The following is an 18,003-nucleotide window of genomic DNA, read 5'->3' as shown; positions in this document are numbered from 1 at the left end:
TAAATTATTGAGTATAAGATTTATTTACCACTGTAGTACCTGGCACAAATAACGGAAGTGAGCAAGTTTCCACCTAAAGCTGCGTTCATAAGCAATTTGTGGACCACCTTTAGTTCTAAAGAAAAATAAAAATAAACCAAATTAACTCATAATAAACTTGAATATTTAGTATTCAGTATAAAATCAGAATGTACTAAAGTCCTACAAAATACCACAGGAAGTTTTTTGCTGGGAGAGAAGGGTATACATACATGGTGGGCCAAAAGCAGCTCAAGTAATGGGGACTATTACAGCAACAGGACACACACATACACAAAGAAGGACATTGTATTTATGGCTGGATCTTTTGTTAGTGAGTTAAATGAAATATCAAAGTCTACTATAGACTATTTCAAAGCAAATCTTTGATAATCCTTAAATCTAAGGAGGACAGAAGCTCCAGACAGAAGAGACGTGGAAGGAAATTCTACCACATCCTAAGCCTAACCTAAAACCCAAACAAATATTCCTGGAGATAATAAGCAAAGCAAAATCAAATTCCTAGAAACAACACTGTCATCCAGATCACATGGTTCAGGTGGTCAGTGAGAGAAAAGGCAGAGTTGGTGGCATGGCACCTAGGAATACAGGTTTTACAATATGGTTTGACTCAGTGACAGAGCCTGGATCTCTTGCCTATTGATTGAGGGCCTGACAGGCACAAAGAACTTTCATAATCTTAAGGAACACTTTGGAACAGATGAAAAATGTTCTCTTGTGTTGTCAGGTTCAAGTGAATTCACTTATTCAAAAAGCATTTACTGAATGCATAGCTGGTACCTGGCTTTCTTCTAGACAGTGACAGCATTACTTATTAATAGGTAAAAATGCCTGTTTTGTGGAGCTTATGTACTAGTGAAGGAGATAAGACAAAACAATATAATAAATAAGTAAAGTACAAATATCTTGTCACTCCTGACCTAGAACAATAAAACAATAAAAAAGGCATTGTTAAAAGGACAAAGGATAAGGACTGATATGAGAAGCATTTTGTAATTTTCAAAAGGGTAAAAAGAGTAGAGCTCATAGACAAAGTGACGTTTGAGCAAAAACATGAAGGAGAGGGCAAAAGCCATATGGAGTTTCAGGAAAAGAGCATACCAGGCAGATGGAATAAGGGCTAAGACCCAAGGTGGAAGCTGAAGGTGTTGAAGGCACAGCTAGCGGCCAAGGAAGCTGGAACACGGTGAATGAGGAGGAGCGAAAACCAAGAAGAGGTTGAAGAGCTAAGAGGGGTCAGATCCTATAAGGCCATTTAGGCTGTTGTAAAGTGTGCTTTTTACTCTTATTGAGATGGAAACCACTGAAGGGTTTTGTGCAAATAAATGACTTTTAATTTAACTTTTGTTTTGGAAATTCAGTCTCTGTGCTGTACGGAGAATAACAACATTGTACAAGGTGTGGGAAGAAAGCAGAGAGAGGACTCTGCTACCAAGCCAGGCAATGATAATGGTAGCTTGGACCAAAATGGTGGCAATGGGGGTGGTGAGACACAGCTGGATTCTAGATATATTTTGAAGTTGAGGTAACTAGAATTCTTGATGGATTGTTTGTAAGGTAGGAGAGATAGAGGAGTTGTGGATGATTCCACATTTTTTTTTTCCTAAGATGGAGTTTCACTCTTGTTGCCCAGGCTGGAGTGCAATGGTGTAATCTTGGCTCACTGCAACCTCTGCCTCCCGGGTTCAAGCAATTCTCCTGCCTCAGCCTCCTGAGTAGCTGGGATTACAGGCACATGCCATCACGCCCAGCTAATTTTACCATGTTGGCCAGGCTGGTCTTGAACTCCTGACCTCAGGTGATCTGCCTGCCTCAGCCTCCCAAACTGCTGGGATTACAGGCATGAGCCACCACACCAAGGTGATTCCAAAATTTTTGACCCAAGCACATGCTAGAGTGGAGTTATCATCAGCTGTGACAAGGAATATCACAGGTAGGACTGGGTTTTTGTTGTTGTTGTTAGAATTTTTTTTTTTTTTTAGAGACGGGGTCTTGCTATGTTGCCCAGGCTGGTCTCAAACTCTTGGGCTCAAGTGATCTACCCGCCTCAACCTCTCAAAGTGCTGGGATGACAGGTGTGTGCCACCATGCCTGGCCAGAGAGCAGGTTTTACAGGACCTATCAAGAAGGAGTTACAGGTGGAGATGTCAATAAGCAGCTGAATATAGAAAGCAAAATTTCAAGTGAGAAGTCTGAGCTAAATTTGTGAGTCATTAGCAGGCACATGTTTTAAAAGCATAATACTGAATAAGATGCATCAAGAGAATGAATGTAGTTAACAAAAAAAAAAAGAGGCTTAGGAAAAAAAGGAGGACTCAGAAAAATAAAGAAAGAAGAACAGAAAGGCAGAGGGAAATCAAGAAAGTATGGCTCACAGCACTACTTTTGCCAGGAGAGAGAAATGTATTGTATCAAATGTTCCTGATAAGTCAAATCAGACAGGACTGCAAACCAATGCCTGGATTAACAATGTGAAGATCATTGGTGCCCTTGCAAATTCAGTGTCAGGGGAACTTCCTTGGAGTTGGTTTAAAGGAGAAACTATGAACAGTAATACAGAGACAACCATGCAAGTAGCTTTCCTGCAAAGGGGAGCAATAAAAATGAATTGTGGGCTGGGTATGATGGCTCACGCCTGTAATCCCAGCACTTTGGGAGGCCAAAGTGGGTGGATCGCCTGAGGTCAGGAGTTTGGGACCAGCCTGGCCAACATGGCGAAACTCCGTCTCTACTGAAAATACAAAAATTAGCTGGGTGTGGTGGCGGGTGCCTGTAATCCCAGCTACTCGCGGGGCTGAGGCAGGAGAATCGCTTGAACCCAGGAGGCAGAGGTTGCAGTGAGCTGAGATCGCATGATTGCACTCCAGCCTGGGCAACAGGAGCGAAAGTCCATCTCAGAAAAAAAAAAAAAAAATGAACTGCGATTGAACACACTGGTAAAGAGTTGTAATTTTTTTTTTGCTTTTTTTTAACATCTAGGAGAAATAACAGCTGATAAGAATAATTAGGTAGAGAAATAAAACCTGATAATGCAAGACAAAGGTGATAACTGTTAAAGCAATTAAGTAGAAAAGTGGGGGTAGGAATCGAATGTACCAGCAGAGGAACGAGACTTTGATAATAACAATGACAGTTCATCTATAGGAACAGGAGGGAGGAAAGATGGTAGGAGATGGACAGATATGATGGTACAATTTTGCAAAAGACCTTTTAGGATTGCTTCTATTTTCTTAGTTATGCAAAGACATTACACCTTAGAGTAGAGTAAGAATGAAGGAGAGATCTGTCAACTGCTTAATTAAGGTATCTTTAAATCTGGAAAATCATTTCACTGACCATCTCAATGCAGCAGTGTGATGTGGCAGTTAAGAGCACAGAGTCTAGACAGAGACTGACTGTCATCGTTAGAAACCAGCTCCATTACTTGCCTTATAACTTTGCACAGTTAGTTATGCTCCCTATACCTCTCCTCACTTGGTAAAGGGAAAAATAACAGTATCTACCTCAAGGGGTTATTGGAAGATAAAATGAGTTAATACCTATGAAGTACTTAGAACAATCCTTGGCACACAGTAATCACTACATAAATAGTTGCCATTGTTATTATTAAGGAATTACATGCTGCAAATCCATTGTCAAATGAGAGCAAAGACAGCTATACTAAGGTTTCACTTGTGTAGGTTTTCTTGAACCAAAAAGTAAAATGTTTTGCTAAACTTGAGGATAAATTAGAGACTAAATCTCATGTGCTCACTAAGCAATATTTAAAGGAGAACTTCAGGTTTTCACTCACACAGATGACTTCCCATTGCGAGGATCTTTGAATGTTGTTGTTCTTGTGTTATGATCAACAAAGTACCTTACACCTTCACGAGTATATCTAATTTCCCAGCCTTCTGGTAGGGGTTCTTCATTCTGTAAGCTAAAAGATAAAGTTAAAATCACAAGATGAACCTTTTCTAGGTACTAAAAATATCTCATTCAAGGTTGGTTGGTCCTACCTACTGATAAATGCAAGATGACTAAAGGCTGCTGTATATACATACCCTTGAGTTCTTGGATCTTCCCACTGGGTTGTTTTTGTGTTATGATTCACAAAGTAAACCCTGTCTGTTGAATCCACTCTTTTTTCTGAAATATAAAGTGAGTATAATATTTAATAACTATTTAGGATCTATATATAAAATAAGGAACATACATAATTATATATATTATACATTATATATATAAAAACATATCAGGGATATATGTATCCCTTATTATATATTATAGTATATATTATATTCTATATAATATATTCTACAATATATAATTCTATAATATATAATCTATTCTATATATTCTGTATATATAATATATAGAATATATAATCCATATTAAATATATTATATATTATAAGGGATATATATATGTTAAGGGACATATATAAGGGAGATATACATATATATAAAATAAGGGATATATATATATATATATGCAGATATATATATCTCCCTTATAGATCATCAGCAAAAACAGCTTACCCCAGCCTGGTGGCAAAGGTCCATAAGGGTCATTTTCTGCAGCTAACATTGAAGCCTGATTGGAGAAAAGATTAGGGAGAGAAATAAAATAACAGTGTTTTAATATGAAAGTAGAAATAAGCCAAGCATGTGGCAGAATCACATTTTATAATAATTTTCTAAAAATATGATAAGGGGCTGGGCGCAGTGGCTCACACCTGTAATCTCAGCACATTGGGAGGGCAAGGTGGGAGGATTACTTAAGCCCGGAAGTTCAAGACCAGCCTGGAAGACCCTGTCTCTATTAAAACAAATTTTTTTTAATTAGCCAGACGTGCTGGCACATGCCTAAAGTCCCACTACTTGGAAGGCTGAAGTGGGAGGATCACTTGAGCCCAGGAGGTGGAGGCTACAGTGAACTGTGATCACACTACTACTGCACTCCAGCCTGCACAACAGCGAGAAGCTGTCTCAAAAATATATCTGTATTATTATATAGACAGATAGATAGATAGGTCTACATTATAAGGAAATATAGCAATTTCAAGACACAAAGTTCTTTGTTTTTTGAGACAGGATCTTCCCACTGTATTACCCAGACTGGGGTGCAGTGGCATGATCTCAGCTCACAGCAGCCTCTGCTTCCCAGGCTCAAGCAATCCTCCCACCTCAGCAACAACCCGAATAGCTGGGACTACAGACATGCGCCACCACACCCGGCTAATATTTGTATTTTTTATAGAGACAAGGTTTTGCCATGTTTCTGAGGCTGGTCTCCAACTCCTAGGCTCAAGCGATCCACCTGCCTCGGCCTCCCACAGTGCTGGGATTACAGGTGTAAGCCACTGCTACCAGCCAAGACACAAAGTTCATAAAATGTCATGAAGAGGAGACTATCAACTAATCAAATTAATTATTAGTTTTTCTAAAATGATTTAAAAATAATACACTGGCATCAATACTTTACTCCCCCAGTCCTTCCATACTAATCTATAGAGGGAAGATGAAATGGGAGAAGAACATATAGGAAATTATGATGTTTAAATGAGGCAATATTATTTGTTTAAAAATAGAACAGTTATCACAATTTTCTTTAAAACAAATGCCCACTAATAAAACTAACACTCAACTCCAATATCATTTATAGAAATAAACTTTTAATTAGTATCTTTTATATTTTCATACATACATAAAAACACATTTTTATGTACGCCTCCATTCTTATAACCTAGAAATATACTCTGAAGAAAACATAAGCATTCTATCAAGAATTCTATAATAATGACAAATATAAAAATCATTACCTGAAAAATAATTTAAGTATATGCATCTTGATGAATATAATCTTGTAACAGACCCTGTTAATTATACTCAATATTTATCTTTCACCTGTTCTTGAGAACCAAATCCCTGTTTTGTTGGAGGTAGAAACGTGGCCATAAAGATCATTCCATTCCCCCTCCCCTGCAGCTGAGTTGGTAGAGTGACCAATTCTGGCCAATGAGGTATAGGCAGAAGGCCATGGTGAGGGAATCCTTTGCTAAGTAAAAAAGGCAAGGGCTTGCAACAACAGAGTCATCTGCCCTTTCAATTCCTCTTTCTCTTTCTTCTTGCCTAGACTGTGGATGTGAGGCCCACAGTGCAGAGCTCCATATAAATGAAGTAACAGGCCCGAAGTGCGATACGGATGGAAGAGCAAAAGGGCAGAAAGAATCCGGGTCCTTGATGACACCACTGAGTCAATGCAGCACTTAGACTTTTACCCCAGACTTGATGTTGTACTGACATAATTAAACCTCAATGTGTTTAAGGAGATTCTATTACTTGTAAGATAACAATCTTCTGATACACATCTGTTACCTCATTCTGCCCTGTTCACCAAAGGTGAACTTACACAGGTAAGTCCAACCAAAAACAAAGCTATACGTATTACTTTTTATGTATGTATACAGCTATATATATTACTATATATACCACATGGTATAATTACTATATATAGCTAAACTATGGAACCTTACCACAGATTTCTGTACAAGTCATGGAAGAACCAGCAATTGAAGGCAGCAGGAAACACTATGGAAACTAGGCTGCCCACTCCCTCCCTGCTAGCTACATATAACCAGGAGAGTAGGTCAACCTGCAAATGAGAACTTACTGTTTAACCTCTGAAAAAAATGTGGTTGAAAGAGCCAGACTGAGGCAAGATTTTGGAGAAAGTTACTTACATTTTCTTTCTATGTCTCTTTCCTACTTGCTTTCTATCTGCTACCTTCTACATTTTAGGTTTCTTCAAGTTGCCTCAAAACACTATCTGTAGTTGTCCAGTACTTAAAATTTATCTTTTCTACCTCCTGTGATCACACCATTTATCAGAGGAGTTTTGTTTTGTTTTTTCCACTCCTCTCACGGATGTTTGCTTATGGCAATAAGTAAATCACCAATTGGTCAAATTTTCAGACAGCATTAGATTTTTTGGATAAAACTTTAGAGTTCTAGAAATATCTTTGATGGGGCAAAACCGATGAGTGTTGCTTCTTAGAATCTGGGAAGAGAATCAGAATAGGTAGAATACTGCAAGACTGGCTGGCTCTAAGTAAAATCATAAGGTAACTGGTTTTGTTGAAAACAAACAAAATTATTACAAAAGTGGAGGACTGAAAATTAGTAAAAATATTATTTTATTAAGAAATGCATTTATAAAACTACCCCTTAGTAAGGATATAAAACTTAATGTGTAAGTTATGTTAGTAAACTAGAATATTTTAAAATATTATAAAGTGCTTATATATATATCAGAAACACTATTCATTAAAGATTAACTAAAAAATATCTTGTAACACAGTCTATACCATTTCTAAAAATCACCAAAATAGATACGTGATTATGGTCAAGGGATAGCAAAAAATAAAATAAAATAAAAATAAATAAATAAATAAATAAAAATAAAAGAAACACCTGAGGGAGGAAGTTATGTTAACATCTTATAATTTGCTAATTACCGAATAGAGGTATCGTTGGTTAAACTGTTGCATAGCTCCCTGCAATTGGTTCCGCTGAGATTGCCACTGTTCAAAATTTCGGACAGATTCCATGGTAGGCCGCTGCCATGTTGTTGTTCTGGTGTTATGATCCACATAATAAACTCTTCCACGATCATCAACTCTTCTTTCCCAACTACCACAAATAAACAATAATAGACAATAATCTCTCAATATAAGAAAATGAAAAGCAGTTATTACTTCACTCAATTTAAAAGTTCAAGACATGTTAAAATAACTAGAACATATAAACTATGAATTATTTATTTTAGCTAAATTACCTTCCCATTCTACCACTAGTATCTTTTTTTTTCCTTTAATCACTATAATGTTTAGTCCCACACTAGAAGAGTTTGCTTATTTTCTTTTTTTTTTTTTAATTTTACTTTAAGTTCTGGGATACATGTGTAGAACATGCAGGTTTGTTACACAGGTATACATGTGCCATGGTCATTTGCTGCAGCTATCAACATATCATCTAGGTTTTAAGCCCCGCAAAGGGAGGGAAAGCATTAGCCCTAATATAATTTCTAAAGACTGTCTAAAAAGACGCCACTGAATGAACAGTTTCAGTATCAATCTGGCTACCCTTTCTCCCTCTTTTTTTTTTTTTTTGAGATGGCGTTTCGCTCTTGTTACCCAGGCTGAAGTGCAATGGCGTGATCTCGGCTCACTGCAACCTCTGCCTCCCAGGTTCAAGTGATTTTCCTGCCTCAGCCTCCTGGGTAGCTGGGATTACAGGTGCATACCACCATGCCCAGCTAATTTTTTGTATTTTTAGTAGAGATGGGGTTTCACCATGTTGGCCAGGATGGTCTCGAACTCCTGACCTCAGGTGATCCTCCCACCTCTTGGCCTCTCAAAGTGTGGGGATTATAGGCATGAGCCACCATGCCCGGCCTCTCCTTCTTTCTCTGATAAGCATTTACTGACAGTGCTTGCTGTATACCAAGCAATCTGCTCTATAGCCAATGCCCATGTTCAGAATGAGTTAACTGAACTCTTTTTATTACTTTTTAACTCACCTTCCTGCCATTATATTGCTGCCAATTTTCTTCCTGAAACGCAGGTGGACTCCATGTCATTCCACCCATGATGGCTCATTGGCATGGCATAAAAATGAATTGTCCACATTTTCAGCCTCATCTCCCTGAGATCCTACAAGGGTCTCATGTGAGAGTCCAACCATTTGCTGGTTCCAAGGGTGTCATGAGGTGAATTTTGTTTCCCCTTTGTCTCACAGAATACCTTTCCCTATTTCTCTACCAACCAGATTTCTACTCATCCTCCAGGGTTCACTCCAACTCCCACCTGTTCTACACATGTAGGATCTATTAAACCAATTTTTGTTATTAATTTATAAAATGATTGTAAATTTCTTTCGGCAACCAATTATAAATTCCTTAACCTTATTACTAAAAATATAATGAGGTCACAAAGAGAATAATAGATGCTAAAGATGAAATTAAAGACAACCTCTGCCTAATTCTGGGACAACAGTTTCAGTGAAATAAGCCCCATGTCATGGCACTCAATGAATGGGCTAAATGAATGACTATAACTTGATGATCCTGTCATAGTTAAAATGAACTTCATGGTTTGCTATATTGCAATATCGGCGCCATGTTTTCCAATACGTTCTCATTTAATACTGTAGAGTAAAGGCCTGAGTGCTTTATTCTGTAAAAGAGAAATATCCTACAAAAATAACATTTCTCTGCCTTGAATTTTCTAGATTTTGAATGTGTTTTATAATGGTGGGCTTTAAATTGAATCTGGAAGGGAAATCTGAAAAATATATTCCAGGTACACACAGAATGTGTGAGTAAATGAATGCAAACAGTACAATTCGACTAGCTATCAGTGCAGTTATGTAGACAGTTATGAAAGAATACAAAGGTAAAGGAAGACTCGTTTGTGAATGGCCTTGAATGACAGCCTAATAGTATGAATTTTAGTATGTAATAAAAACTTTATTAATGTCAAACCTTCTACAATTTTAGGTATAAGTTCACTCATGGTGATCTTTGTAGATCATAGTTTTGGGCTACTTTAATATTTAAGTCATTAAATCTTATGAAATAACATAGTTTAGATCACTATCCATGGAGAACCATACATATAAACTGTCCTAAATATTACCTTTCTTTCCTTAAAAAAATTACAAGGAAGGTTTGACAACTGACCAAATTTTGCAACTTCTTTCAGTAACTCATCCCAATGCTGGACAGTCTCTTGAGGAAGCCCTACAGATTATCTAATCTCATTGACTGAACATTCATTATTTATATAAGGAAATGTAAAGAAATTGAATATATGCAGAATGAAAGAATCAAATTATGCTGTACTAAATAAATTTAAAAACCACATGTGTGATAAAATGTAACTGCAGATGCATAAAGAGTGCTATATTACCCTGGAGGTAAAGGTTGTGGTCTCTCCCATGTGGTAGTTCGAGTATTATGATCCACATAATAGGTTCTACCATGAGGATCTTTTCTTTGTTCCCACCTTTAATAAAAATACAAAAATAACAGTAAGAGACAACACACTAGGACAATCTTAAAAATGACTCTTCCTTATAAACAGAAAAATTACAGAAAAGCTTTACATTAAAAGACTATATACACACACAGCCATATATATAAAGGCTATTATGTATATACATAAGTGTTCATTTTCTCAATTATTAGTACTTTTTTAACCTCTTAATTATTCCCTTTTTATTACGGTATTGGAAACTTAAAAGTATAGTTAGCAGAAAAGGAATAGAATAGCCCACATTTTAAAAAGTTACTTATAGAATTCCAAATTATCAGAAAACAGAAATTGAATCAAGAATGAAGAAACCTTCAACTTAATATTAAATCCAAGGCACAAAATGTCTATGAAGTAATATATTGATTTTGCTATAATTTCAAAAGTACCCATCTAAAAGACTTTTAGCAGAAATCGCCTTAAAGAAGTATGTGGTGATACTGTCCCATGAAAATTCTTTCATCTGTGCACACAGTGTCTTTTCTTTGTGCATATCTATCCTAATTTTGGTTTTGGTTTTGGTAGGTCTCTGAATTTGTGGAAATGACATTTTTATCTTTTTCCTATTCTATTTTGAAGACTCTCAATCTCTTGTTTCTCCCATTCGCATTTTTTCTTCTGTGATTCCTGTTAATTTCTCTTCAATCTTTTCTTAATATGGTATAGAAGAATAATTTTTAAAAATAAAAACTGGTGGGCCGAGCATGGTGGCTCACACCTGTAATCCCAGCACTTTGGGAGGCTAAGGAGGGTAAATCACCTGAGGTTAGGAGCTCAAGACCAGCCTGACCAACATGGAGAAACCCCGTCTCTACTAAAAATCCCAAATGCCAGCCATGGTGGCACACACTCCTGTAATCCAAGCTACTGGGGATGCTGACGCATGATAACTGCTTGAACCCAGGAGGTGGAGGTTGCAGTGAGCCAAGATTGCACCGCACTCCAGCCTGGGCGACAGGGCAAGATTCTGTCTTAAAAATATAAAATAAAATAAAATATAAATAAATAAATAAATACAAACTGGTACTTCTCAGTTTAAGACTCTTGTTTTCAATTTTAAAATAGAATAACCAGAAAATATTTTCCTTTTTCTTAAACACAAGAACTCGAGAAGGCAGTGTTTCGGAAGGGACATGAGAGAGTATTCCTGGGGTGCTGTCAATGTTCTCTTTCTTGACTCGTGTGATGGTTACAAATCTGTAATTTGTGATAAATCAGTTTCATCTATATATTTTGAAGGAAAGTACTTTTCTGTGTATGTGTGATGTTTTACAATAAAAGATTCTGTTTTTAAATGTGAGTGCTTATCAAGAAGCCCTAACTTGGAATGGTGAGTTTTGATCAGTTGTCCTGCACCAAGAGGGAGGCTCAAGGATCTCCCATAAAGAATCCAGCACTCTTCCCTTCTACCTCCCTTCCCCATCTGCAAAGTTTTGAGAGAGGATCAAATAGCTTTTCCCTATTATTTGTTAATATGGTAAATTTATATTTTCAAAAAAAATTTTTTTTTTTTTTTGAGACGAAGTCTCGCTCTGTCCCCCAAGCTGGAATGCAGTCGTGCAATCTTGGCTCACTGCAAGCTCCGCCTGCCAGGTTCACACCATTCTCCTGTCTCAGCCTCCCAAGTAGCTGGGACTACAGGCGCCCGCCACCACTCCCGGCTAATTTTTTGTATTTTTAGTAGAGATGGGGTTTCACCATGTTAGCCAGGATGGTCTCGATCTCCTCACCACGTGATCCTTCCACCTCAGCCTCCCAAAGTGCTGGGATTACAGGTGTGAGCCACCACGCCCGGCCTATTTTCAAATATTAAATCAATCTGTGAGAACCCCCCCCAAAAGAACCCAATTTAATTTATTTTTTTATTAAGAGTGCTTATTTTCTTTAAATTATTTTTATACATGATAACCATATATACCGAAACTACTCCCTAGTTTGCACCCATAAACACATACATACTTAAAATGACAAATGCACACAAAAAAGTAAAAAATTTGTTTAGTCTGCATCCAACAAACCTAAGTCACAAAATGCTTAAGTAGTAACCATAAACAATAAAGATTCCCAAGTTCAGAACTCACTTGGGATCACAAAAATTATTAAACTTGTCTATTATATCCTACACTGGAACACTCATGATATTCAGTACTGAAAAACTTAGATATTTCTTATAAAGCATTTCACTAAAATCAGACAATCTGAAAGTTATGATTTACTTTATTTGTTTATATAAAAAGCTCACAGGAAAGAAGGAGTTAAATATAAAATTTCATTTTAAAGGCCTTTCAGGAATATGTCTAACATGTACCAATGGGCTATTCTGTATGCAAGCTTAACTACCAAAACCAAATGAATACCTAAAAACCTGATCAAGTTTCACTTTTGCTATTTTTAGGTAATAATTCCCATAAGCAGTCCTTGAATTTTTATTGCTATCCTATAGCAAAATTTCCTGGTTTCAACTGTATCTTCACAAATATCCTTTACTATTTTTAATTTAGCTTTAATTTTTTATCAAAATTACATATACTTTCAGATAGTTTAAAATATACCTTCATAGCTATATAATTATATATACCTTCACATAGTTTAAACAGAGTCATAGAGTCTATGAGACTTATTGCAAAAAACAACACTACCTACTGTCTCTTTCACTTCATTTTCCACTCCCCAAGGCAACATTTTCAACTGTTTCAGTCCATTTTTTTGGTATTTACTTCTTTTACTTATTAACTTCCTTGACTTATTGTGATTTCTTTAATTTCAAACATAATGTATGGACTTTTTACTAGCAAAAGTGAAGCTGCAGGTCTCTTTCCTGCACACATACACATCTACACTTACCCTCGTCCCAACCATTCCAAATATACACGTACGTTGTACCTTCCCTTACAGTTATCATTATGACTATGTAAACTCTCCCCACAGCTGAGCCATGGAACATACCCTGATTTCTTTTTTTAAAAAATATTATTAGCTAGAAAAATTATCTCCACTTCCATTTGCTTATTGTCTACATTCTTATCGTTAAACCCCAAATACTTTTCCAGTTGCATAAATCTCCTCTTAAAACGTTCAAGCTCATTAGCTGTTCTATGATTGCACCTGCCTTCTGATTAGCTTCTAGTCTAGACTGAGTGCTGTCTGAGACCACTTTGGGCTTTCCTTTACCATTGTGCGGCATTCCTTTCACTCCTCTTCTAGCAGACCCTCTAATTCCTGCATCCAACGTCTTTTACTTTCACTACCTAGTTTTGGGAAAACATAGTCCTAAGAGCTTTCTAAGAAAGGAGACATAAGAAGTGAACTTTTGGAAACCTAGGATATGGAAAAATGTATTTATTCTACACAAACACTAAACAGTGTGGCTGGATACAGAATTATATGTTGGGTATAATTTCCTTCAGCATTTAAGGCATGGACCCACTGTCTTCCACTGTATTCTAGCTTTTCATGTTGATTCTAGGAAATCTGATGCCATTCTGATTATTATGAAACCTGCTTTATTTTTTCAATCTCTGAAAATATTTAGAATTCAATTGGCCCCAAGGTACTAAAATTTTCACAACAAATTGTCTTAAAATAGATGTTTTCATTTATCATTCTGGATTTTTAGTGAGCCTTTTCAATAAAGAAATTTGTGTTTATTCTTCAATAAAGAAATTTGTGTTTGTTATTTTGTTAAGCACTTCCTCCCATTTTCTCTCTTTCTAGAACTTTTCTTATCAGACTGTCTGAACTAGTCCTTATGTGTTACTCCCTGGCAAATTTCTTTACCTTTATCAGTCAAATTTCACACTGAATTAAATTTTCAAGAGTTTTTTAGTCCTTTGAGTATTCCATTTTTATAGCATTGAGTTCTTGTTGTATGTATATCTACTTTTATCCCTCAGAGGATATTAAAATAGTCTGCTATCTTTTTTTATTTTTTTGAGATGGAACCTCGCTCTGTCATCCAGGCTGCAGTGCATTGGTGTGATCTCAGCTCACTGTAACCTCCGTCTCCCAGATTCAAGCGATTCTTCTGCCTCAGCCTTCTGAGTAGCTGGGACTATAGGCGTGTGCCACCATGCCTGGCTAATTTTTGTATTTTTAGTAGAGACAGGGTTTCACCATATTGGCCAAGCTGGTCTCGAACTCCTGACCTCGTGATCTGCGCACCTAGGCCACCCAAAGTGCTAGGATTACAGATGGGAGCCACCCTGCCCAGCCCTAGTCTGATATCTTAAAACAGTATTTTCTAGGTTGTTTGTTTTGATCTCTATCTTTCAAATTAAGGGTTTCCCTCAGATGTCTAATAAGAAGAGCACTGGCGACTGGGAGTTTTATGTGCTTGGGTGGGGCTTGTGGATTGTGGATTAATTAAAGAGTGATAATAATGGGGCTGTTTTGTTAGAGAACAATCTATATTAGTATTTTCAGTGTTTGGGGGAGGTCTTCAATAGAAGATACTGTCAGTCTCCTGGTTGAAGAGGTAAAATCCTGGTTGTCAATATTCTGAGATCTGTGTCGAGTGTGTCTTTGAAAATTTACTTTACAACCTTCTTCACTTATTAACCTTTCAAAGGCTCACTTAAGTCTGCTGATTTAGGACAGTATCTCTGACCTCCAATGTGCCTGGTGTTCCCAAGTGTCCAGTATCTCCAGTGAGGAAACCCCTAGGCAGAGCGGAAGTCCTGGCTGCAGGGAAGGGAATTAGGGTTTCTCAAACATTCAATCTTGCCATTTACAGTGTCATCTTCACTACCACTTCCAAAGGCATCCGTGCTGCCAATGCATATTCTGAGCTTTTCCCACTGACCGGCCAGAATCCAGCTCTCTTGGGTTTGCTAAGTGAGGTGCACTTAACCATCCTCCAAATGACTGCAGCCCCCACCAACAGCTTGATGGCAACCTCATGAGAACCCCAAGTAGAAGCATCCAGCTAAAGCACTTCCTGATTCTTGATGCTCAGAAACTGTGTGAGGTAAGTTTTGGGGTAATTTTTTATATAGCAATAAATAATACACAAGGAAACACTACAAACCATTCAAAAGAATTAAGGGAGACCTGCATATTAGACCATACGCTCCACAAAGTTTGAGCCTTCATCTGTTTTGCTAATCAGTATACTAACAGCACCTAGCACAGAGCCTGCCACAGACAAGGAGTTTAATAAATATTTGTCGATTAAATATTTGGTCAATGTGTGAATTTACTTGTACTGATTTGGAAATATGACTAGGTTTTTTTTAAAAGCAACTGAAAAATTATATACAGTATGATCCTATTTATGAAAATATTTTATGCAAAATAATAATTTATATAGCTGCTCTCTAGCCTCTTCATCCACTTTTATCTTGTCTCATAGAACTTGTCACTATCGGACATTACTCAATGAGTTTTTTTACATAAGGCCACTGTTTGTCTTCCCACTGAAATATAAGCTTTACACAACAGGTGCTACACAACAGAGCCTTGAGCTCTCTTGCCCTACTGCACACGCCTAGAACAAGGCTCTCAAATATTTGCTGCTGGAATAATAAATATAGACACCACTCTCAGTGGTGAGTTTAAGAAGTATTAATATTTCTATATGACTTAAATATTGTATTTGGTCATGTCTTAATTTTGTAATCAGAAACAGTTTTAAAATTGGGGGAAAAAATAAACACAACCAAGCCCTCCATCCATGTAATGGGCTATGAAGTCCTTTTCTGTTTTATCCTGAGTTAACTTCAAGTATTTCTAATTTACCATTTAACAAATATTCAGTAAGCACTTACGTTCCAAGCACAATGCTAGTCACTGATCTTGTTAGATCACTTCCAGATTTCAGTGTTTTTGTTCTAAATAGAATTTGTCTTTCTCAAACTAAATTTCTTGCTACACAGAACATTATATTCAGAACTGCTTTCGGTTATCTTATTTCTAATTTTCTAGACCCATAGAATGCACTTTATTAGATCTATAATGCACTAGATAAGAAGTAGGCAAATTTCTACAAAGAGCCAGATGGTAAATATTTTAGGCTTTGTGAACCAAAGGTATAATCAAGACGATTATGTAGGTACTTACGTCAAAAGAGACTCCTACCCTGCTCCACCCTCTCTGGTTGTGCTGGGGCATCCCGGGTTGTGGGCATGTTGTGTATCCAGTTCCCTCTGCTGACAACATTCTCAGAACACAGAGTTCCTGATCCACAAGGGAGCAGCCTGGCCAATTTCACTGTCTGCCCCAGGGACTCCTGAATCCCTGTGTGTGCCCTTCTCTCCTCCCCTGGCAGCTGGCCCAAGGGGAGTCACCGTGCTGAGATGTCACTCCCAGGGTATGTGTCCACGCTTGGGACCTGGTAGCTGCCAAAAGTGAGTCCCCACAATGTGGTGGTGACCAGAGCAGGCCTTGGGCAGCAATAAGGGAGGAAGGTACTTTTAGGGAGAAGTGGTACAGGGGTAAAGGGGGCTGCTCTGTCTTTGTCTCCATGACTCACAGTGACAGCCTGCTAGAGCTGTACCTATAAAAGTGGTGGGCTGGATTTGGCCAGAGACCAGATAATCCCGTAGTGAAAATTCATGAACACCCCTCAAATAGGTGCAAATTACCAAATTACTGAGAATCCTCGATAGAACTCTAATTTATAACTGCCACACTTCACCTTCAACCATAACCCTCTTCTGCCTAGTATTTAGGTATGGTCTCTCTGTCTCACTAAAACATTATATACAAATCTTCAAAACCTAGTACCGAACAAAGACTTTGCTTAAAAAAAAAAAGAAATGTGGAAGAATTTTGAAAAATATATTACAATAAAAATAATAAAATTTGGTGACTGGGCAACTGCTGGCTTCAAACTTAGATAACAGGGGTTGGCAGTAAGACTGCTGCCTTGTCATAACCACGATTCCACAGTTAATCCTCTTTCTGTCTAGTATTGGCCAATCTCTCCCTCCATTGACCTACTGCATCAGCAGATCAACCTGTCAGTCTCTTCCATTTTACAAAACAATCTACCCCTCAGTCCTGTATGTCCTCTTGCTCACTTCTTTCAAACATTCCTCCTTCCCTTTGTCTTCACAGAGAAAGAGTTTTCTACATTAGTTCACACTTTTCCAAAGAGTCCTCTATCCCACTTCCTCCCCCCTCATTCACTCCCAACTCACAGCAATTTGAATACAGCTCTTATTATTTCCCTGAAACCACACTCTGTCATAGGTCAACAATAAATAAACTCTCTGTAATTAAGTTCAATGAGTGCCTTTCAGTTCTTATCTTACTAGAATTTTTCAGTGGCTTTTGACCTTGTTAACCATTTCTTCCAGAGGCATTTAACAGCCAGAGCTTTTGCCCAATTGCTCAGTCATTCTAAATCATTTAATGTAGCACAAATTCACTTATTTAACAAATATTTATTGAGTGCCTGCTATATGGTAGGCACAGTTTTGAGCACGAAGAATATAGAAACAGACAAAATAAAATCTCCCTTCAGTCTAGTGGAGAGACAACAGATAACACTGTGTATCACATAATTTAAGTGCTAAAAAGAAAAATAATAAAGGTTACATCATGCTGATTAGAAGAAGCCTACTCAAAAGAGTTCACACTTACTCCATCTATAGTAAGTTCTACAGCAGGGAAAAGTAATCCATAGTCGAAAAAATTAGAATAGTGATTGCCTCAGAATCACAGCTTTCTAGGGTGATATTAATGTTCTATATCTCGATAAAGATTTGAGTTACACAGACATACACATTTGCCAAAATTCATCAAAATGGTACATTCAAGACTCGTGTTTTTCTTTCTTTGTAATCTTTATCTTAAAAATTTTTAAAACATATTGAATTCCAGTTAATGATTTGCAAGCTGAAGTGTTGAGGGCAAAACATATTGTCTGCAACTCAATGAAATGC

General features: G+C 37.3%; 1 protein-coding gene across 5 annotated transcripts in view; it reads right to left on the bottom strand.

Moving 5' to 3' along the window:
- The window catches only part of WWP1 (WW domain containing E3 ubiquitin protein ligase 1), a 123,668-nt gene that overhangs the window by 34,221 nt on the left and 71,444 nt on the right, over window positions 1-18,003 (bottom strand). For 4 of the 5 annotated variants that reach the window (XM_032759972.2, XM_032759975.2, XM_032759974.2 and 1 more), the window contains 6 exons: window positions 9,995-10,090; window positions 7,541-7,715; window positions 4,563-4,617; window positions 4,086-4,170; window positions 3,833-3,961; window positions 40-115 (listed from right to left, as the gene is read on the bottom strand). In XM_032759972.2, coding sequence (XP_032615863.1) covers window positions 40-115; window positions 3,833-3,961; window positions 4,086-4,170; window positions 4,563-4,617; window positions 7,541-7,715; window positions 9,995-10,090 — 616 coding nt within the window. Of the gene's footprint in view, window positions 1-39; window positions 116-3,832; window positions 3,962-4,085; window positions 4,171-4,562; window positions 4,618-7,540; window positions 7,716-9,994; window positions 10,091-16,174; window positions 16,264-18,003 lie in introns of those variants that run through there. The other variant, XM_032759976.2, reaches the window with a different exon arrangement.

This window comes from Hylobates moloch, unplaced genomic scaffold, assembly GCF_009828535.3.
Source record: "Hylobates moloch isolate HMO894 unplaced genomic scaffold, HMol_V3 SCAFFOLD_9, whole genome shotgun sequence".
Lineage (NCBI taxonomy): Eukaryota > Metazoa > Chordata > Mammalia > Primates > Hylobatidae > Hylobates > Hylobates moloch.
The sequence above is the reverse complement of the archived record's forward strand: the minus strand, read 5'-3'. Positions and strand labels throughout refer to the sequence as shown.